The sequence below is a fragment of the Schistocerca cancellata genome, chromosome 4 (assembly GCF_023864275.1).
Source record: "Schistocerca cancellata isolate TAMUIC-IGC-003103 chromosome 4, iqSchCanc2.1, whole genome shotgun sequence".
Taxonomy (NCBI): Eukaryota; Metazoa; Arthropoda; class Insecta; order Orthoptera; family Acrididae; genus Schistocerca; species Schistocerca cancellata.
The window spans coordinates 820,349,853-820,374,268 of NC_064629.1; the positions used below are offsets into that span (position 1 = coordinate 820,349,853).

Consider the following 24,416-nt stretch of genomic DNA (forward strand, 5'->3'; position numbering starts at 1 on the left):
GTTGGGTATTTGTCAATAAATTGTTTTCTTCGAGGTAATTCATAATGTTCGAATACAGAATATGTTTCAAAATCCTACTGCAAATCGACGTTAGTGATGTGGGTCTGTAATTCAGCGGAGTACTCTTATTTGCTTTCTTTAGTATCAGTGCGACCTGTGCAACTTTCCAGTCTTTAGGTACGACTCTTCCAACATAATAGTATCAGCTGTCCACTAAAAAATTCAGCCGAATAAGTTCATATCAAATAATTACGTCTGCGTCTTCTAGGAATACAAGAGGGCCCTCATCACAGTACTTTTTTTTCGGGGTTCGGGCCCTGCGCTGCAGTCTTGCAAAGTATAAATCTGCAGACAGGCATATGCTAATCGAAGTTCTACCACTAGTATAGTTCATGAAGCCTTCATTAACAACCATAGCAAAATATTATCACCTGGCCTGTACATAAACGCCAAGGAATTTTGACCGTGTGTTAAGGCTGCCAGTGGCACCAAGATCAGTGTGTAGACACCTGTCAACGAGACAGGAACTGAAACAGAACATAGCAAAACAAATGTCAAATTAACAGCTGTACGATTACGAAGACGGCCGGCCGAGGTGGCCGAGCGGTTCTAGGCGCTACAAAAATGGTTCAAATGGCTCTGAGCACTATGGGACTTAACATCTTAGGTCATCAGTCCCCTAGAACTTAGAACTACTTAAACCTAACTAACCTAAGGACATCACACACATCCATGCCCGAGGCAGGATTCGAACCTGCGACCGTAGCAGTCCCGCGGTTCCGAACTGCAGCGCCTAGAACCGCAAGACCACCGCGGCCGGCTAGGCGCTAACAGTCTGGAACCGCGCGACCGCTACGGTGATGTCCTTAAGTTAGTTAGTTTTAATTAGTTCTAAGTTCTAGGGGACTGATGACCTTAGAAGTTAAGTCCCATAGTGCTCAGAGCCATTTGAACCATTACGAAGACGAGTGACATAGCAATCACAGCAAGTGACATTGGATGACATTGGAAGCAGTTTCAATCGTTAAATTGAGTAAGGTCGCAGCGTCCGGTGGACAAACTGTAAAATCCTGTACAGAGTTTTGGAGTGAATTCGTTCCATTCTTGACCATAATTTACCACTTATTCTTTCAAGAGATATATGTTCCCCATAACTGGAATGGACACAGGTTACATCCATCTGCTGATCCAAAGAACTATCATTCTGTACCATTTACGTCTCTGGTCCCGGCGGAGGTTCGAGTCCTCCCTCGGGCATGGGTGTGTGTGTTTGTCCTCAGGATAATTTAGGTTAAGTAGTGTGTAAGCTTAGGGACTGATGACCTTAGCAGTTAAGTCCCATAAGATTTCACACACATTTGATTTTTGAACTTACGTCTCTTTGTAGCAGAACCCTAGAACATATTCTGAATTTCAACTTTATGAACTATCTGGAACACAATAATCTTCTCTGTGGAAACCAACCATCATACTGAAAATATGGATCATGTGAAATTCAGTTCGCGCTATTCACACATGATACTCTCAGTTCCATGGATGGACAAAATCAGACTTATTTCATGTTCCTAGACTTTAGAAAAAGCTTCTGATTCAGTAGCACTTCGACGACTTCTAAGCAGAATACGTCTCTTTGACATACTCAAACACATTTCGGACTGTATCAAAATTTCCTATCATGCTGGATACAGCTTGTTATCACGGATGGTTCGTCACCTACAGGCACCGAAATAATTTTTCGTGTGTCCCTGTGGTGTGTAACAGGACAGTTTCTGTTCAAACTATACGTTAATGATTTAGTAGACAAAATTAGTTACAACCTCAGACTTTTCCTCCATGATACAGTTATCTATGAGGTAATGCCACATATCTGGTAAATACTGCCTAACATCGAGTCAGATGTCCACAATGTATTGGTCAGACGTAAAAACTAGAAGCTAACTCTTAACGAAGATATAGTAAAAGTTTGCAAATTACAAAACGACTGTAGGATTAGAGAGTCACAACTAGAGCCAGTCATGTCGTACAAATATCTGGAAATTAATAGCATGTTAACTGCAAGTTGGTCGATGCCAGAGGTGAGGTTGCGGGGAGCGAAGGAAACAACCCGGCCACCACATTGACCGCCCCTCCTATCTCCTGCAGTGTAGCCAACTTAACCTGTGCTTCATGCTGCCGTGAAAGCAGAAGTCACGCACGGAGGTAAGGATCGTCTAAATGTTGTTCATACTCGAAACTGAAATCGTCTTGCGTATTGACGTGTTTAAGGAAGATGCTGACTGCAACAACTGTGTACACTTATGACCAAAAAAGGAAACGGTACGTAATAGAGTTAAGTGCAACAGAGTAAAATGGCAGACGACAATGACACCTCACACGGTACTGTCAGGTAGTTATCGTCGGCTGCAGCCAAAAACTAAATGTCTGCCGGCCGCAGCATTCCGATGTCTGCCAAATTCTACCGATTCAGGACTAGGAAGCTGATCGACTAACTGAAAAAACAATGTAGGTTGAGTTGGGGTTAAGTGAAGGACAGTCTGCTCATTGGTAGAAAGGGCCGTAACGAGTGCATGTCCAGATAGGCCCTCGCCAAGAGCACAGGCACAGAGGGTGCACAGAATCTGGCCAGTTAAAAAAAAATGAGGTTAAAAAATTATCTGGGGAGATGTACTTGAGTTCTTCCACCCCCTGTGTTCCTATCTTTTCCCTCGGCTGACGAAATATTCACGTCGTTGCCACAGTGCCATTTCCACAACGTCATTTTGTCCAAGCAGCGTGGTGAAGGAACGACTACTACCGAACAGACGTCTTACAGTAACATGGTTCATTTGGCAGCATTGCGCTGGGTTCACAAAGCTGCCGCCTAGACTGTTCGCTCATTTTCAACTTTGGAGCTCTTGCTGGAACGTCGCTATGGTGTTGTACTATCCGAAACGTTGGTTGGCCGATGCTGAAGCAAATATGCTATTTGACTGGAGGCACCCGCTTACTGCCGACTGAGTACTGGAGCGAGACTCAGCTTCAGTGCTTTAAAGTGTTTGTCAGAGTAATAAGTGCATGTCCACAGCCCGTAGTTGTGCGGTAGCGTTCTCGCTTCCCGCGCCTGGGTTCTCGGGTTCGATTCCCAGTGGGGTAAGGGATTTTCTCTGCCTCGTGATGACTGGGTGTTGTGTGATGTCCTTAGGTTAGTTAGGTTTAAGTAGTTCTAAGTTCTAGGGGACTGATGACCATAGATGTTAAGTCCCATAGTGCTCAGAGCCATAATAAGTGCAACGGAAAACAGATCTCACTTACCAGTATATCAAAACATTACATCTAACTTTACTGTCATGAAAAACCTTACGATGACTCTGTGTCTTATCTTGAAAAATGTGCAGCTGATTTTGGTGCCAAATATAGCAGTGATATTGAAACATCTACATCTAAATCCATACTCTTAGGAACAATTGTGAAGTGCATGGCAGATTCCACTGTGCCGGTTATTGGGGCTTCCTTCCATTCCATTCACGTAAGGAGAACGGAAAAAATAATTGTTTAAATACGTCTGAGCATGCTGTAATTAACCTAATCTTATCCTCACAATCCCCATGGAAGCGATACGTAGTAGGGAGTTCTAGTATATTCGTAGAGTCTCCATTTAAAACCAGTTCTTGAAACTTTGTTAGTAGACTTTCTCGGGATAGTTTCTGCCTGTCTTCAAGAGTCAGTGACATTCTCCCACGTGTCAAACAAACCTGTCACCATTAGTGCTGCCCTTCTCTGTACATGTTCAATATCCCCTGAGATTCCTGTTTAGTAAGGGTCCCACACATCTGAGCAGTATTCTTTATGCACGACAGAGCCTATGTGATGTTCAAATGTGTGTGAATTCTTAAGGGACCAAACTGCTGAGCTCATCGGCCCCTAGACTTACACACTATTTAAACTAACTTAAACTAGCCTGCCCGGATAGCTGCACGGTCTAACACGCTGCTTCCCAAGCAGGAAGGTGTGCCGGTCCCCAGCACAAACCCATCCGGTGGATTAGTGTTGAAGTCCGGTGTGCCGGCGAGCCTGTGGATGGTTTTTAAGGCAGTTTTCCATCTGTCTCAGCGAATGCAGGCTGGTTCCCCTTATCCTGCCTCAGTTACACTATATCAGTGATTGCTGTACAAACACTGTCTCCACGTGCAAGTACTCCATCATTACTCTACCACGCAAACATTTGGGGTTACATTCATCTGGTACAAGACATTCCCAACGGGGGAAGGGTGGGAGGAGGGGAGGGGGAGTCCACTGGGTTCAGTGTGAGGCAGCGGTGTGGTGAGTGGACTACTGTAGCCCATTGTAGGGTTGTGAACCACTGAGGGCTACAGCGGAGATGAAGCCTCTCTGTCATTTCTAGGTCCCCGGTCCAATACACACACATACACACACACACACACACACACACACACACACACACACACACACACACACACACAACTTAAACTAACCTATGCTTAGAACATCACACACACCCATGCCCAAGGGAGGACTCGAACTTCTGGCGGGAGGGGCCACACAATCCATGACATGGCGCCTCTAACCGCGCGACATTACACACGGTGCCCCTAACCGCGTGGCACTACAGACGGTGCCTCTAACCACGCGGCACTACACACGGTGCCTGCGTGATAGTTCCCCTTCATGTCGTTACTAAGTGTTAACCCAAGTATTTGTATGAGTTCACAGGCTCCAACTGTGACTCACTAATATTACATTCAAAGGAAACTATGTTTTTTTTTTCATTTTGTGAAGTGCACAAATATCCATTTTTGAATATTTAAATCAAGTTGCACCATTCTGAAATCTTATCAAGGTCTGACCAAATATTTATACAGGTTCATTCAGACTGTACTTCGTTGAAAATAATTGCATCATTTGCGAAAAGTCTGAGGTTATTATTAATATTGTCCACAAGATCATTAATATACAATATGAACAGCCAAGGGACCCTACACACTTCCTGGGGTACACCTGAACTTACTTCTACATTTGTCAATGACTCTCCACACAAGATAATATGCTGCATCCTCCTTACCAAGAAATCATTGATCCAGTTACATATTTTTTCTCATACCTCATATGATCACACTTTTTATAATAAGTGTAAGTGTGCTACTGAGTCAAATGCTTTTTGGAAACCTAGACTGCCATGATTCATGGCTTTCAGGATGTCTTGTGAGAGAAGTGTGACTTGGGCTTCACTGATCTATGTTTTTGAAATCTATAATGGCTGGCATGGAGTAGGTTGTTTCGTTCAAGAATGTCTCATGATAGAAGTGTGACTTGGGCTTCACTGATTTATGTTTTTGAAATCTATGGTGGTTGGCATGGAGTAGGCCATTCTGTTCGAGATACCTCATTATGTTTGAACTCAAAATATGTTCAAAGATTCTACAAGTAGATGTCAAGGATACTGGATAGTAGTTTTGTGGATCACTTCAGCTACTGTTCTTGTAGACAGGTGTGACCTGTGATTCCTTCCAATTATTGCCACAGTTTTTTGTTTGAGGATAGATTGTATTTAACAGAGAGGTTAACGTATCTGTGAACTGGGTATCGAATCTGATGTGGATTCCATTAGGCCCTGGAGCTTTGTTCAGTTTTAACAATTTCTCATGCCACTAACACTATTTATTTCACTCATCTTTTCAGTGGTCTGAGAATTAAGTTGCGGCAATACGCCTGGGTTTCCCTTTGTAAAGGAACATTTGAAAACAGAGTTTGGTATTCATTGTTGCTATTACTGCCTCATGGTCACTGATACCAATATCAATGAGGACTTCCTCAAAGAGGACCAAATGAGGTAGTGCAGTGGTTAGCACATTGGACTCGTATTAGAGAGGGAAACGATTCAAACCTGCATCCGGCCATCCAGATTTAGGTTTTCTGTGATTTTCCTAAATCACTCCAGGCAAATGCCGGGATGATTCCTCTGAAATGGCATGGCCAGTTTCCTTCCCCATTCTTGAGACAGTCTGAGCTTGTGCTCCATCTGTAATGACCTCAATGTCAATGGGATGTTAAACCCAATCTTCCTTCCTTCCTAAAAAAGTTCATATCTGTTTGTTGCCATTAGAGCTATTATATTTTCATCACGAGTTGGGTTCTGAACAATCTGTTTCAGGTACTTTTCAGATAAGGCATATACTAACATTCCACAGGATATCTTGTCGTGCCCACCACTAATGAAACCATAATTATCCCAATTGATTGTGGGATGATTTAAGTCTCCTCCAACATTACAGTATTATTAGGGAACTTATGTATAACTGAACTCAGGTTTTCTTGAAAGTTTTCGGTTACATCAGAAGGAGAATCTGGTGGTTGGTAGGAGGACCCTATTAAAATGTACAGTGTAGCTAGTTAAAGTGACCGCTGCTTTCAAGTTATGGGCGAAAAAGCAAATTAAGAGCATTGAAACAGATTTCCATTTGGATATTTTGAAGGTTTCTCAAAGTATGGGTCAAGAGATGCTTACCCAAATGTCAAAATAGTTTTGCCAGGGGCTGCAGTGTCTTGGGTTAAAGCAGGCTGTTAACTCTATCATTTTGTCCATGGGATATGAACCAACTGTTAAACTTGACTTCAACAACTTAATCAATGAGTTTTCTGCCTTAAAACAAAGAAATTCAAAGTTAAATAATAATACAGAGATAATTCTTGAAATGGGTATTGTCTCAACTTTAAATTAGACCCATTTTCTTCTATTTCTAATAAGAAATATATGCACTGTTGATAATTTTAAAGAACAAATAAAATCTGTTCTTTATTATTATTATTAATATTTTTATTATTACTGTTATTATTTGCATGTAGAGCCTGCTGGATCACACAGTGCTTTGGATTCATTTTCCCTATCTTCCATATGGCTATCATTTGCTCTCCCTGTCTTGTTTTTCTTTCTTCAGTTCTCTTGGTTCCTGGTTTCTTTGGAACCTCATTCCACCCAACAGTTTATATTTTGACTGAAAAGATTCCTGTCCACTACTTCCACTGCTTCTGTCTGAGTTTTCTCAATGTCCTTTTTAAATTGTCTGATCCATGGTAATTTCTCTAATTTTTTGATGTATGCCATAATCTATTGTGTAAGCCTTGTTGGGAATCTTTGAACATGTCCACAAATTTTAAATCCTCATTTTCTAATATATTGTTGACAGGTCTGACAATTTCTCTGTTGCTTTATAGGATTTCAATCTCCATCGTTTCTTCTTTTTGTCTCTGCCAATAATTTTCCTTATAATTCATCACTCTTCCTTCAGGCTGTTTCTCAGCTTGCCTTTCCTGTTGAGAATTAAAATTTTGCTCACATACAGGCGTCAGGACTGATCACTGTGTTGTAATGTCTAATCTTTGTGTGGATATGTACTTATGGTTGTAGATGTCATGTGTTCTCCGCCATACTCTCTTGCGTTTTTGCAATTGAAGTCTCAGTGCTTCCTTTACTAGTATTATTTGTTTTCTGATCTCACCAACATAGTGAGGTCTGTTCTAGGCATGAGCATCCTCACAGAAAACTCACTTGGTATTTGCTGCTCTTATATTCACACTGTGATTGTGATCTTTGAAGTAAACATGCTGAGAATATGTTGCAAGTGACTTGAAATAGGGGAACCCCCTGTATCAATTTATGTCTGTCTTGTCACCTTTCTTGTGGAGTGGGTGGATGAAAATGTAATTTCCAGATGCCCTGTTGTTTATAAGTCTAAGAATTTTTTGCTGGTGTCTTCTTCAGCGGATGGTTGATATTCTGTCTGTCTCTCTCTCTCTCTCTCTCTCTCTCTCTCTCTCTCTCTCTGTGTGTGTGTGTGTGTGTGTGTGTGTGTGTGTGTGTGTGTGTGTGTGTGTGTGTGTGTGTGTGTGTGTATAGGAGTCTCTCTGGGAAATCTTGAAAGTAGTTATGGGCAGTTGTGTAGCTCAGAAGAGTATCAAAATTGCTACGTACAGTTGTCGTGATTTAACAAATGAGTTTACCATCCTGCTTTCTAAACCATTGATTCTGTGGGGGTATTCACAGGTCTTCCCACATAACATCCTATAAAAGTCACATCTACTGTGTTCCCTGAAGTTGTTTTCAATAATTTAATATTTTTCTCTCATGGCAACAAATTGACCTGAACTCTTTGAGGAAGTCCACATTGAAACTGCTATCTGTGACCAGGAGCCAGTAACAGCAACAATGAATACAAAAACACAAAATGCATGTAAAAAAAGCAAAAGTAGTTATATGTTCAGCAAACTAGACAGAGAAACAATAGTGTTATACAATCAGTGAGGAACATGAAATTTTTAGCTTGGAACAGAAGCATGCAGAGGAACTGCGACTCAAGTTTAAAAGAATAGTTGACCATATACTGAACAGATATATACCCAGCAGAAAAGTTCTTAACAGGAAAGCTCCTCATTGGTATACAAGCCACTGTAAAGAAACAGAGACTGCAGCGTAGCAGATATAAATCAAAGCATAGGGCTATAGATAAAGAGATATGAGATGAAATGCATTTGACAGTCAAGAGAGCAATGTGTAAAGCCTTCAATGACTACCATCACAGAATATTGTCAAATGATCTTTCACAAAACCTAAGGAAATTCTGGTCATATGTAAAGGCTGTTTGTGGCACCAAAAATAGTCTTCAGTTAATCATGGATAAGACTGAAACCTAAACTGAGGTTAGCAAAACAAAATCAGAAATGCGTAACTCTGTTTTAAAATGTTCCTTTGCAAAGAGAAACACAGCAGGTTTGCTCCATCTTAATTGTCATACCACTGAAAAATTGAGTGAAACAGATATCAGTGTCAGTGGTGTTGAGGAACAACTAAAGGCATCACTGAACAAAACCCCAGGGCCCAATAGAATTCCTGTCAGATTCTATATCCAGTTCAGCCAGACCTTGATAAGATTTTAAAGTGGTGCAATGATCGGCAGCTTGCTTTAAATGTTCAAAAATGTAAATATGTGCACTTCACAAAATGAAAAAACGTAGTATCCTGTGAATGTAATATTAGTGAGTCCCAGTTGGAACCTGTAAACTCATACAAATCCTTGGTGAAACACTTAGTAAGGATAGAAATTGGATTGATCACTTAATCTCAGTCACTGGTAAAGCAGGTAGCAGACTTCAATTTCTTGATAGAATACTAGGAAAATGCAACCATTCTTCAAAGGAGATTTCTTACAAATTGCTTGTGTGACCCATCTTACAGTATTGCTCAAGTATGTCGGACCCATACAAAAAAGGACTGGCAGGGGATATTTAATGTATACGGAGAAGGGCAGCACAAATGGTCACAGATTTGTTTAACTTGTGGTACAACATCACAGACATTTTGAATGAACTGAGCCTACAGACTCTTAAAGACAGATGGAAACTATTCCAAAAAAAGTCTGCTAAAAAAGTTTCAAGAACCAACTTTAAATGATTACTCTAGGAATATACTGTAACACCCTACATACCACTCCCATAGGGATTGCGAAGATAAGATTAGATTAATTACAGCATGCACAGAGGCATTTAAACAATCATTTTTCCCATGCTCCATAATGAATGGAACGAGAAAAAGCCCTAATAACTGGTACACTGGGATGTACCCTCTACTATGCACTTCATAGTAATTCACAGAATATAGATGTACATGTAGCTGTTGATGTAAATGTGCCTCCTCTTTGTCTCTCTGATTAATGTTGCCACTGTTTTCTGACCTCAAAGAAGTGTTGCTTAGTTTCAGGTGATTTTTTTCACTGCTGTATTTCGTTTTTCCAAAGTATCTGCACGTGCTTAGTCCCACTAAGATTGTTTGATGTTCTTGCGAGTGATAGCTTTTTGGCTTTCTGTATAAGCTGTGTTTGGAACTATTCCAGGTGACTGCCTTTTCTTTCTCCCAAACATCTTTTATATTAGTTTCTTGGGTCCTTTGTGTGAAGGTGTGTACTCTTGCATTGTGCTGTTTAGTGGTAAATTTTACTGTTATGTGGACATGACTGATCTGAGTCAACATGTGCACTCGTGCAGAATCATTTGTACATTATGAACTTCTTACTGAGAACAATTGGGACCGATAGTCATGTGTGTTAAATTGCCGCTCTCAAGATGGAGCAGTGCACCACCCTCAGATCAAATCTGCTTGGCAAATTAATAATGAGAGCCAGTGCACCAACCAACCTGGATGTAGTTTTTAAGTGGTTTCCCACATACCACTAGATGAATACCAATTTAATAGCCAAGTCCTGTCTTAGTTACATGATTCACAAACATTTAAAAACTTTCACTCACTTCCATATAAATGACAATACATGCAGACAGTTAGGGTATGCATATGCCATCCTGGGGTTAATGAGGTGCTGACAGGAAGGGTATCAGCCACCTCTTAAACTAACCATGCCAAATCCATAAATAACCATGTCAACCATGTTCTGATGCTTGACAAAGGCACAGGAAAAAAGAGAAGACAAATAACTTCTTCCTGAGAATGGTATGTGATAGCAACGTAATGGATTTGATACTCATCAAGTAATCGTATGGGTTACCTCAAGGTCTTTTGCTTTTGAAAATTTTTTCTCATTAAGGTCGACACAATTTTCAGATTCTTTTGTTAACACAGCATAATGAATCTGATTTCATTCCTGTTGATGAATGTACATGCTGGGAAATTGCTAACCATTTGTTGGTATAGTTTACTCCACCAAGTTGTGCGATGGCGTCATCTAGTAGGATTCTCATATCAGATTGCTGTCGTATATCATAATAAAATAATGTACAGTAGCTCCATAAACAATTTAATACTATTTCATTTTAATTTTTTGTTCTTTATTTACTACAAAGATACATTCAATTTGTTGTGTGGAATATTTTATATAAATATAGTTCAATTAAATGATGTTTTTCAATTATAAAAATAATTAAACTTATGTGGGAAAATTACAGAAATGTAGCTTCACGGGGGCACAGCATTGGTAATTCTGCCGAGGGCACAGGATCACCTTGGTACCACTGTTGGTAGGATGGGGATACTGGAACCCGTTTTTTTTTTTTTTTTTTTTTTTTTTTTTTTTTTTTTTTTTTTTTTTTTTTTTTTTTTTTTTAAAAACAGAAGAGACTGCCTGTAAAATACTTGCATGGCCCATACCAGTACTTGAATACTGTTCAAGTTTATGGGACTTATAACAGGGCAGACTAACAGAAGACAACATGTGTATACAAAGAAGGGCATTGCAAATGGTCACAGACTTATCTGATTGTCAAAAATCAGTTACAAAAATGTTGAAAAATCATAACCGGCAGGCACTTGAGGCACTGAGTTTTCATGATTGTACAGGCAGCCTGAAACCACTGATAATAAGAATGTATGTACAATACTATGTGGATTAGTGCAAACAATATTTTCATTCATATGCAGAGTGGAAAACAGTTTTATGACATGATAAATCACAGTGTGTAAAGTTGAACTTAGTTAGGTGCACACTTAATGAGATTGTGCAATGACAAAGACACTCAACTTACATTTTTGAAGAATACTGTAACGGTTCAAATACCTATCCAGCTATCCTGATTTAGTTTTTCAGTCATTTCCCTAAATTACTTGAAGCAAATGCCGGGATCATTTGTATAACTTTACCACAGCTTATTTCCTATCCCATTCTTTTCCATTATGAGTCTGTACTTCGTATCTAATACCTAAAAAGATATTGGGTATTGAACTCTGACTGTCCTTCAGAAAGGCATGTGTGGATCTGGAAGATGCCTAGCAAACAGTATTTATCCAGACATGTGTTGTGTCAGCAGTGAAATTTAGTGGATGTGGAATAATAACTTGATCTGTTTTGGAATCAAGCTACAAATTACAGTCAATGGCAAAATGAACACAGGTGTTTACAAGAACATTTCACACTACAGCATGCTTGCCATACTGTAACAGTGCTGGAACTGACTCTTTTTTCTGCTTCACAAGGGAACCACATGGCAACTGGATTTTTGTTAATTATTTGTATGGATGGCACATGAAATTCAGAACTCAAATAGACTTCTCCAAAAGCAGTTCGATGCAACTATCAAAAATACTTGAGAAAACTGACTTTGAAATTTTTGACCATTTTTAATATGCCAAAGTAAGGTGGTGATCTTTCATCAAGTAGTGTGATAATGCGGTTGAGTGCTCAGCTGATGAGAGTGGATCTGGGTCCGAATCCTGGCGGAATCATATTTTTAAATAAAGGTGTATATTCTGTGACCATTTACATGAAATGTAAAATGCAAAACAAAGAAAAAATTTATTTTGAAATTGTTTTAAATTACACAATCTTGATTAAATTTTTTTTATAGATTAGTAACTAAGAATTTTGCAATGGAAACTGGATTTTTGTGTACAATATATAATTAGAAATAAGCAGATGTGCATTTTACACAAAAATGACAATTACATTTGTTAATTATGATATATTTAATTAATTTTATATTTTAAATACATAGGTACTTGAACTGAAAGGAAAAACAAAAAATTAATAACTGAAACATGACTCAATCTATCAATTACAGTACCACTCCTGTGCACTTTATGTATTCTATGCTTCATAGATGTACTCATAGAACACACACCTTTGTTTAAAAACTTGATTTCACCTGGAATCAAACACAGGTCCCCCACAGGCTGATCAAACACATTATCTAGGAGGCATACTGCTCATCAAAAAATATGTACCTTATTTTAGTGTATTAAACATGACTGGAAAACTCAAAGTTGATTTTCTCAAGAATTTTTAGAGTTGTCTCAAACTGCTTTAGGAGAGGTATATTTGAGTTCTGAACTTCACATACTGAAAATATAAAAAAATTACAAAAATCTGATTGCCATGTGATCCCCTTGTCAGTATAATAATACCCAAGTCCACAAACTGAGGACTATTCTGTTGTAGTTCAAAGAAAATCAAATGGGTTTGCTGGACTGACCTGCACAAAACCCTGACTTGAATCCCATCAAACATCTTTGGGATGAACTAGAGCATTAGTTAAATACTGGTTGCAATTGTCCAAGCCTGGAGTTGCACTCAAGCAGCAGAGGTGTGTACATCAGTAATGGAGTGCGTTACCTGAGCTTGGCCAGAAGAGGAGCTGCAAAGCTGTGCTCAGACAGTAGCATGATGCAAAGCAAATTGTCATGTGCAGTTGTGTTCTTGCGCCCAGTATGGACAGAAATGGCCAGAAGAATAAGACAGACACTGAGAAGAAGCTTTCGACACCGCAGCCCACTAGGAATGTGGAACGGAAGTGCAGCAATTGTCATCCACCTGTCCCCCCTCTGTACATCCAGGGCAGTAGTGTCATGGGCAGCGATGTATGATATTATAGCCACCTGTTACAAGGAAGAAGTTGGTATAGAGTCCCTTGACTCAGTTGCTGTCGTTTAGCTGCAGGCAATGAGCATGGCTGACCTCCATGCACTGAAGAGTGCTGCGACTGCCCACATCATAGATCCAACTACTGTTGAGAAGACGACCATGCCAAAACTGCGTGACAAGCTATCTAAGGCCCTGATCAGGGGGCTGCTTTGGATATGCAATGAGAAGACAGTCCAAGAGGAGCTTTTAAGTGCCAGATTCTGATGTGCAACTGCAAAATCCCACAATTGGATGAATAAGAAGCAATCGCTGCTGTACATTATCGCAGTGGAAACTGTGACTGATGACAGCAACATCTTTGGGATAAGGAAGCTCTTAGGCTTACCTGTGACTGTCGAAGCCCTCCGTCAAGGCATGGTCCCTGAGCCCCAGTGCTTTAGGTGCCAAGTAGAGGGGCATGTTGCTAAATACTGCTGAAATTCACACGTGGTGTGTCAAGTGTGCCAGTGTGTACAACACTCGTGCCTGTGACAGATAACGAGATGAGGTACCAACTTGTGCTCACTGTGGAAGGCCACTTGTGGGAAACTGCCATGCCTGCCCAGCCAGTGATAAATGAAATGAAATGTCGTGTGGCTAAGGCCTCCCATCGGGTAGACCGTTCGCCTGGTGCAGGTCTTTCGATTTGACGCCACTTTGGTGACCTGCGCGTCGATGGGGATGAAATGATGATGATTAGGACGACACAACACCCAGTCCCTGAGCGGAGAAAATCTCCGACCCAGCCGGGAATCGAACCCAGGACCTTAGGATTGACATTTCGTCACGCTGACCACTCAGCTACCGGGGCCAGACGGCTGTGCTGGAGATAAGGCACAAACCAAGAAGAAACAATGATGGCACCGTAAGTGTCGCCAAACAGACATGCAACCGAGAGGAGAGAAAACAGCTCCCACTGCCCACAGGTGGCCAGAATACCACACCATTCAGAGTGGAATGGGGAACCAGCTACTGGCAGTGGCACAGCAGGTGCCACAAGTGCAAGAGATACATGCCATCCTGGCGGCCATGACAGAGGAGGAGATCGCAGGCTTCAAAGCTGCCATAGATGGAGAAAGGGCAGCTCTTAAGGCCACCCTGACTGCAGAGACAGAGGAGGCATGCAGCCAACTGTGACAATTGTGCCCACAGCTGGCCCACATCAGTGCGGACACCTCAGGAGAAGGGATGATACCTGCCGCCACTCCCCTCATGAAGCAGCCAGCAGAAGAAAACCAAAGAAGAACATGGGTGCCACTGCAAGAACACCAAAAGCCATTGGCTCTGAGCAGCTCTACTATGATGAGTTGGCTACCGCGGCAATCAGGATGCTCAAGGATATTGGCTACATCATCGTCTACACAGAGGAGACTCAACTGCGGCCCTCACTGAGCATATCTGCACAGCCAATGAAGGATGAATGGTGCCACTATACGACTGTACATTCCGATTGATTGACTACAATGCTCACCTACCAGACACCACTGGATGATCTAGGTTTTCCTCCGTGCCCAGTCACCACTGACGCAGCAGGAGGCTCTCACAGCTTACACAGTGGTACACCATGCTGCTGCATTGTAACGGGAGCAGAAGGCAGTGGGCAGAAATAAACCATTAGGACAATTTTAGTTAAGAGGCCATTTATTGGCAGCAAATGCATTCCAATGGGCAACATGAGTCAGGCCAACGGAGACAAGAGTGAGCCAGAGCGTAGTGGTAGCCGATGCATAATTCCCATCGAACCTGCACGGCAGAGAGAGCCTCACTGACAGGCAGCGGGGTACATGCAGCACCGCCACGTTGCTTCCTCTACCCTCATTGGTTAGAAGCCGAGAAATCCATGGGGGCGGCATGGAAAATTCTGAAGCGTGGCCTGGTCAGCATCACCTAGGGCGCATTACCTTGTCAGCACATGAGAGAGGCACGTGATTGAGATTGCCCACCCTGGTGCTGACTTCTGGTGCCAAACCGAGGGTCAAGTAATTTCCAGCAGCTGAAGCTGCCTGCTAATGCTCTGGAGAAAGTGAAATTAACCTTTCGAAATGAATTAATGATAGAATCCCCTACTATATGGCTGAACTTTACAATACACAAACACTGCAGTATCAGCATCCTGCAAGACCTCACTTTAGTGAATAGTAACCCTTATGTAGAGATGGCAGTAGGCCATCATGCCAGTGTGGGCATGGAGAGGCTTCACCTCTATATATTTTCCAAAACCTGGCAGAAACTACCAGTATTGATAGTGCTTGAAGAAGAATGGAAACACATTCTACCTTCACTGTACCAAAACTTAGTGGAAATTCTTTCCTGGAGCAAATATTGAATACACTGCTGTAACATCAGGTCATTTTTCATGTGAGAACAATTATTATTATGACTAAAAACTAAAAACCAAAACATGAGAAACTCGTAATGAAAACATTTCATCCTGCTTACAACAGCATAAATGTTTTCTGTTTCGGAAGGCCATATCTGAGATCAAATTAAATCAAAGATTAGTAGGGAGGATGGTAATGTGGTAGCATCCCCACAAGAGAGATTGAGGGAGAACATTAAAAGAAATACTTATAATTTCTAATCAAAAATTTGTAGACTAGTTCCTATGCTCTTACTTCTGTAAGTGTTTCTCTATTCCTAAGCTTGTTTCCTTATATATCTGTAACATTAATTATTTAGGAGCAAAAGTAACAACTCAACAACTCATCAAATAGCAGAGGCACTGAGTCATCACCAGGCACATAAGAAAGTCTGGAAATTTCACTAGCATTTGCACAACGGACAAAACCTTGACAGCGTTTTCAGCCTGCACAATGTAATCATACAGATGTATGTGTGGGGGAAGGGAGGGGCAGGGGGGGGGGGGGGAGGTAGGGGAGGGGCAGTTGGCAGTTGGTTGCTCTATCTCAAAAAATTATTCATCTGAAAGCTAACCTTGTTTATATACCTAGTCTTGTTTATATACCGTTTGGTGACACAGTGCCTCTGCTCTTTGGTGAATTGTTATCTTAACTTTAGAATTATTTACATTCTATCAGAACTTCCCACTTTACATTTGAACCATAAATCATTTACACCAGTGCCTCCCTTATGCTTCTTTCCACAGTAAATGCAGAGAATTCTTTAACATTAAATACCTGTTATGTTTCAGGAATATACCAGAGTCCAATAAACCATGACAACATATTTGGAGTTGCTGATTCAGGAGGAACATTCAGAATATTTAATGTCCCTCATGAATACACAGAATTCCATCCTGAAGATGTAAGTAGGACTGCATTTACTCACTGGAGACAGTGCCAATGTCTAGCTTGGATAAAGTACAGTTACAGAATAGACTATGATACTGTGTAAGTCTCATTTTATACAGACACCAATATGAAGAAGGTTTCATTGTCTCAGAACACTTTCATTAATAGCCTGACTATTTAACATTGCAAGAGAGAGCAATCATCTCAGCATATTTATTCAGCAAGGCCTTGAAATTAGAACCATTTTGACATGGCCCACTCATGTCAGAGCCTCACTCTAACTCCGTAGAAACTTCCTAATCTCCTTATTGTTTTTAGACCTCAATAGGCATTCAGATCAACCTCAGTCCAACCAAGGTTCTCATTTGCCAATAATTCTGGTGTTGCTAGTGTTTGGGAAAACAACTGCAACAAATGATGAACCATCAATGATATACTCTCATAGGCTGAAAGAAGTGCAGCATTTCAACATGGCACTGGCTCAACAAGTGAACAGAAGATCTACAGAGAGGTACTGAGCCGTGACATTTAAATACATATCCACTGCACCTTATTGCTGGAAAATTTCAGGCATAAAAAGCTGTGTATACAAAATGTCATTAATACAGTTTTAGTTTAATATCAACTGAACATTCTGATCACATTATTTGACCATTCTTTACCAAATGAGTGCATGTATTGCCCTGATTAAATATTCTGTGGACTGAAAAATAAGTGAAGAGGCTATTATCAACAGAGCTGCATAGACAGATTCATGGGACAATACATACCACAAAAGCTCTTTACATGCAAATAAATTTACACCAATGCTTATAAGAATTAAAACTCCCAGGAAAAATGTCTTAATGTGTAGAATAATGTATCAGTAATAATTAAGATTACAGAGAAATGACAGTCACAGGGCCCAAAAAGTATCCTCTTTTTGTGTTACATGCTCACTGCACGAAGAGTAGCTAGACTAAGTGGAAATGTGAAAGCAAATGCCATTATGTCTTGCTGACATTAAATGGCAGAATACCAGATGGAACAGGGGTGACTGATTGGTTTCTGGTAAATGGGTTTATGTCACTATGATGTTGCCATGAGCTGTGCTGCATGCAATGTGGTGTAGTGGTTACTGTCACTGGCTGGCATGTTGTGGCTCAACATTTGAAACCCAACCACCAGAAATTATTTGTTCATTCATTATTTATTATTTCTGGAAGGTTCTCAAAATTTCTTATGTTTGTAATGGTTATATATTCTGAAAGATTCAGTGTTTGTATAAAAAGCTACATGCTCTTTCCAGGAAGTTAGCTCACTTCTATCTGTTCATTAGTTTTCATAATAAACACGCTTTCATACTAATCTCTGTCCAGGAAGTCAGTTCTCTTCTATCTGTATGTTGGTGTCCATAATAAATGTCCTTTCAGTGCTAAGTGTTGTACTTTGCTGATGACCCTGCTTTCAGATTTTGACTTTGTTATTGTTACAACATGACACTGTTTTGTGCAGATTCCAGGTACTTCAAAACATTTACATCACTGTGGCTACAATTAAGAAATGTAAAAGTGGACACCTGCATAGACAGAAACTAGAATACAAGCAGTACATCATTTCCAAGGTCTGCATATTCAAGGAACCAATGGATTCCAAAACAGCAACAAGTAAGCTGCACATCAGGCATGTACCAGTGTTTTCTAGAGACCCTGGTCAAGACTCAACAAAATGGCTGAAAGGATTTGACTGAGTCACCAAATACAACAGATTGGATAATATGATGTGTTTGGTAGATGCATAGTTCTACTTGGATTGGCACAGCCCCACAGTGGTTCAAGAACAAGTGGGGCAAATTCCAGGCCAAAGTAAAGACAGCATTTGGTGACAATCAGCAGCATGTCCACTTAGCACAAGAACAATTGAAGAAAAGGGCCCAATGTGATGGGGAAATGACACAGTCTCGAGAAAAGTTGTTTCTACTGCCTTTTTTTTTTAAAAAAAAAAAAAAAAAAAAAAAGAAAAGAAAGAAAGAAAGGAAAAAGAACAAACCTCGAGTGTTTGATGACTACTACACCACCAGGTGTCAACCATCACAACAGCTGTACTTATGTCACTCAACTGCAGATGATTATACTTGACCTGTGGAATGAAAACCATCACCGTACCCTGGACAAGGTCACTCCACAACATGCTGTAACCATTCCCTGTTGAGGTACCAACCATTTACCTAGCTGCCTAATTCATGAAAACTAAAAAACCCTTCATGGATGACAGTCACCAAGACTTCAGGAAATACCATCGATGTCATCAACAACGGCTAAGATGTTCAGAATATAGTCAACTCATGGGCTTCTTTTCCTATAATGTCAAATGCTTTTTAATTGGCAGCTGAAGGAAACTGTGTTCTGTGACATGATAGATGTAGCAAAGTCATATTGTCCATTTATGGTTTCGAATCAAGTTGTTGATTAGACATTTGAAGCTGGCTGGAGCGTAACCTAGTCCAAATGGAATAACTATGAACTAGTGGCAGCTGTGCTGAGAAATGCATGAGCCATAGTTGCAACCAGCCCAAGCTAGTGGCATGTGCTGGCACACCTGTGTATTTACCATTAGGCAAAATTTTTGCAATGGTGCAATGCAAACAGGTGCGCACAAGAAAAGCAGAGACCAATATGAGCTGAGCACAGACCAGTGTAGCATGTCTCCAGGTGTCCAATTCTGCTTGCCATGTGGGTCAAGCTTAATGTGAGCTCCCAACAACAAGTACAGGATTATTTAGACAGCTCAGTCCATTTGTGCATGTTGTTACACTACAACCATGAAGTACATGGCACCCCGCAGGTCAGGATGATAGTTATCAATTTTGTCCTCTCACACATCCCTTGTCCTTTCCACAGTCACATGGTTGATCAAAGTGCTTGATCATTGAAGAGTGTACACCATCTGGGAATAGTGTTTAAGCACTTATATTGTGGAATGCCCATTACTGCATTCACACAATTTTGAGAGCACAGACTTTCATTATTAGGAGACATTTTTAAATGAGTGTGTATTCCTTTGCCATGAATAAATGTATCATTGTGCAGACATGTTTTCTGTCAATTACCATCACCATGTCCTAGAGTCTAAGCCCTCTGCACCACTAACTTGTAAGCAATGATCCTACTCATTCCTGCTTCAAACTCATAGAGGCCATGAGGAGTTAAGAAGGCAGTCTTTTCCTGCTGGCCTGTGCCCTGTCCGTATGTCCATAGCTGAGGAATACTATGCTCCTATAAAGCAGGGTAGGATGTCATCAGTGCATGGCAGTGGGTAGATATCTTTTTTTCATGATTTCGCTGTCTTCAGTAGTCAATTCAGAAATACCATGTGCCATCCTTCTGCTTTACAAGGACCACTGGAGGGGACAAAGAGCTCTCCAAAGGTTCAATGATGTCACTTCCTCACAAATTATGCATCATTTAGCCAGTGACATTCTATATGAGAGCTAATTGGTGGATGATCTCTAGTATTGATATGGTGTTTTACCATTGGTCACTTGGTCTGTTTTTTCTCCACTCCAGATCTGAAGCCAGCTGAAAATTGTTGCAGAACCTTTAACACTCGATGTTCAGTCAGGCAAGATCCTATTAGCAGTTCAACAATAACTTCCTCCACTGCTTTATATATAGTGGTAGCAGAGCATGATTGCTTATGACTGTCACTGGTTTGTAGATGTCTTTTGTGAGCCTGAGTAGCTTTTTGCAATCAAGAAAAGTTTTACTGCTTGACTGAGCATCTAGAATGACAACTGGACTTTATCTCATTGATGATGGTGGGAAGACAACATCTTCAACAGCAAACAACTATCCAATGGAATCTTTGTTATGTGTGCTTGTTGGAATAGCTTCATCAACCTGGAGTTCTGATGTTCCACAGTCTATGACTGCTTGTGGTGTTTGCAAAAGAGAATAACATTATGACTAGATTCTACTACAACAACAAATTCGAAGAACTGTGTTCTGTCATTGATAGTTACTCTTGCAATACATGTTCCCCTTGGCTGGACGTATATCCATACTATCCTAGCATTGTGTGAAGAGAATACCAGACAGAACTTCACACTGACACCAGCTGTTATAGATATTACCTGAATGTGCAGTATCTGTCCTTTTGGACATGTCCAAAAGAACAGACACCATGCATTCATACAATCGATGGCCAATGAATGCAAAAACTTGATTTTGGATGCAAATTTAACTTTGACCACTGATGCAGATCTAAAATTAGCAAGCATGTGAGATATGGACAGGGACTGCAGGTAGGTGGTGGTAGGTGTGAATGTAGTCAGCCAGGGAGTGTGGTGAGATAGTCCACACGTTTGGAGTAAACACTGTGTCTGGGTGGTGCAGTGGTTAACACAACTGCCAAGTAAACAGGAGATCCTGGGTTGAAGTCTCGGTCCGGCACACATTTTCACGCATTGCCACTGATTCTGCACAAAGTCCCAATGCAGCTGATATCATTGGTTATTTCCCTTTCCTTTCTCTGTTGTCCCCCTTCAATTTACATAAAATGTTAAGGGATAGGTGCAGTTCTCATACAAATTCAGGAAATGCTGAAAAAGTGGTAGCTTATGCTTTCAGAATACTCTCTAAGTCCAAGAGCAACTACTCTACAGCCAAGAATGAGTGCCTTACAGTTTTTGGGGACCTCAACAAGTTCTGACTATATATGCATTTGGCAAACCATTCGCCATTGTGGTGGATTACCATTCTCTATCCTGAGTGACTGCCCTAAAGGATCTGTCGGGTTGACTGGCAAGATGGACACTGAGGCTTCAGGAATATGGCATGCAAATATGGACACACAAGGATGTTGATAGTCTTTCAAGGACTCCTTTGACAGAACGCACCAGTGTGGGTCAAATCTGTCACCACTGCATTAAATGGCATTGCTGCTGAACTGAGAGAATATCCAGGATTGCTGCAAAGCATACAGGTCTTGGAGAAGGAGGATCTGACCAAAGGAGACTTCCAGTTAATAAACAGAATATTGTATGAGAAGAAGTATGCTCTGGTGGGGCAAAAATGGTAGCTTCTCATTCAAGCTCAGCTATGACCAGTTATCCTGAAGTTTTTCCATGGCACTCCAACATGTGATCACCTGGAATTTGTGGTTGGTTGTTTGATTCGGGGGAGGGGACCAAAGAGTGAGATCATCAGTCTCATCAGATTGGGGAAGGAAGTTGGCCGTGCCCTTTTGAAGGAACCATCCCAGCATTTGCCTGAAGTGATTTAGGAAAATCATGGGAAACCTAAATCAGTATGGCCAGATATGGGTTTGAACCTTCATCCTTCTGAACATGAGTCCAACATATTTGTGAAGAATCTAGACAGAATTAGGTGCAGGTATCACTGGCCAGATACTTACTGGTCTGTTAGACCCATGTAAGACAATAGAAGGTATGCCAGTGACAAAAACACGTGCTGCAATTACCTCCTAGGCATCTGGTACTAGTTCTGTGTGCAGCAGCACCATTTCACCAGTTTTTAATCAACCTCTTGGGGAAGTTCCTGACATTAGTGAATGGTAATTGCTGGATAATAATATGCACCAATCACACCATGCACTACACTGTCACCAGAGTGTGCCAACTGCCTAAGTTCCAGAAATTATAAGATTCCTTGTACAGGGCATTATTTTGAAGCATGGAGCAACCTGAGTAGTGATCTCTGATTGTTGGAAAGTTTTCCTATTGAGACTAGCATCAGAGGGAATTTCATGTTACAAAATCACCCACAGAATAACATCTGCCCACAGAGGAATGACCTCACAGGATACTTTAATAAGATTTTGGCCACTACATTCACATTGTACAACAGAGAGACTCAGATACAGTGCTGCCCATCATGACAATGGAATACAACACTGCAAAGCAAGAAACTACAAGCTTCACTCAGTTTTGTCTGCTCCACAGCCACAAGGCCAAAACAACAATGGATACTCTGCTCCTATTTCAACTAGACAATACTCAGGATGCCGACATGAAACATCTCATCACTAAGACCCAAGAAGCGAGGCACTTGGCTCACAATCGGCCTCTGGACGCCCATGAGAAGAACCAAGAACACCGTAACGCCAAGCACTGACATGTGAGATACAGCCCAGTACACATTTTTAAGCCTATACAGAAAGTGGGACTATTGGAAAATTTAATACTTTACACCAGCAATTATTTGTTATTTAGTATTTATCATTTCTGAAACGTTCTCAGAATTTGTAATATTTGAGTATAATGGAATATTCAGTGTGTGTATACATAGCAGCACTCACCATCTGGGAGATCAGTTATCTGCTGTCTGTATGTGGGTGTTCACAATACACATGCTCTCAATGTTAAGTGTTGCACTTCATTGACAGCCCCACTTCCAGATTTGGATTTGATTATGGTTATGACATGACAATTTTTCATCAAGTACCAGGTATGTTGTTATAACAGCGCTGCACATGTGGAGCCAATTTCCAGAGAAAAATTGTAAATTGTGACAAGAGCATACTGGGCCTTGCAGCATAGCTACAGCAGGGGATCACTGCAATTTGTCTGAATGACTGTGATGGACTCTACAGCTTCTGTCACAGTGTTGTATTAACATTAGAGCACTGCAATTGGTGTAAACATCTCTGAATTTGACAGTTTGATACTGCCTCCTTGGGACTGGACTGGAGGCAAACATGACATTGTGCCAGATTTCATTGCCCAAGAAATTGATGCTGGTATAGCAATTTTTTCTTTTTTTTTTTTTTTCCAGATGAGTCGTGCTTCAATTGTCCTGCAGTAATGGCTAAAGTTGTGTTAGATGATAGTAAGATGACTGCAATCTGTCAGCCTGTACTGTTGAGTGGCATACTGATGAAATGACAAATACAATAGCCTTGCATGCCGTAGGACATGTAGCACATGCTACAAATGATGTACTGTCAGTGGCCCTGTAGCAACAATTCTCAGCACCGTGAGGTATAAACAAAAATCAGACACTAGATTTTCTATCTATCACTTTTAAATTCCAAATGTTGTGCATTTCAGTTAACATAATGAAGTGGCACTGACATAATACATGGGATGTCTTTGTGGTTGGCATCAGAGAATGGAATCAACCTGTATATCAGTGGCAATGTCAATAAATAGGCATAGTGTGTTGAAAAAGCACAGATTTGGATCTTAGAAAGAAACTTAAAATACCATCTAGAATCAGTGGTTAAATTGTGGTAAATGCTCTGAAATTATGTGGACAATAAATGAGCTGACTGAAATGAAAGTCTTACTCACAGAAAGAGAATCTGCATCTCGATAATGGCAAGGTGAAGTTTTAGAAGTTAGTGACTGTATAGGAAAAGGATAATTTCTAAGATCTTTTTAATCAGCAATCTTCCAGCTGGGAGTATGTATAAAGAAAAAGCAAGATCAAACACAATTTATGGAATGCAGTACTTTATAGAGAGATACATAAAATGCAGTGAAGTACATGTTGTGCATAGCACTGAACACATTGACTGGACAAAAGTAATACAGGTTACAGAATACGCTGAGCACTTGTTTGCAATTGCTTAAGTAATACTGTTTCTTTCGTGGCTTACAAGAGTGTGGCAGGAGGTGACCTCTAAATAGAAACAAAGCAACTCATCCTGATTCAGTGCTGGGTCTGGCCCAATCAGAAGTTGAGATAAGGCTTTGGCAATGGCGTGTTGCATTGTTGCCCAATAATGGATCTGAAAATGATAATAGGAGAGGAAGAGAACCCACCACTGCAAA

General features: G+C 40.7%; 1 protein-coding gene across 1 annotated transcript in view; it reads left to right on the forward strand.

Moving 5' to 3' along the window:
- The window catches only part of LOC126184448 (dynein axonemal intermediate chain 3-like), a 215,446-nt gene that overhangs the window by 154,341 nt on the left and 36,689 nt on the right, over positions 1 to 24,416 (forward strand). Inside the window, exon 9 of the mRNA XM_049926839.1 lies at positions 16,543 to 16,655. Within this exon, the coding sequence (XP_049782796.1) occupies positions 16,543 to 16,655 (113 nt within the window). The remainder of the gene's footprint in view (positions 1 to 16,542; positions 16,656 to 24,416) is intronic.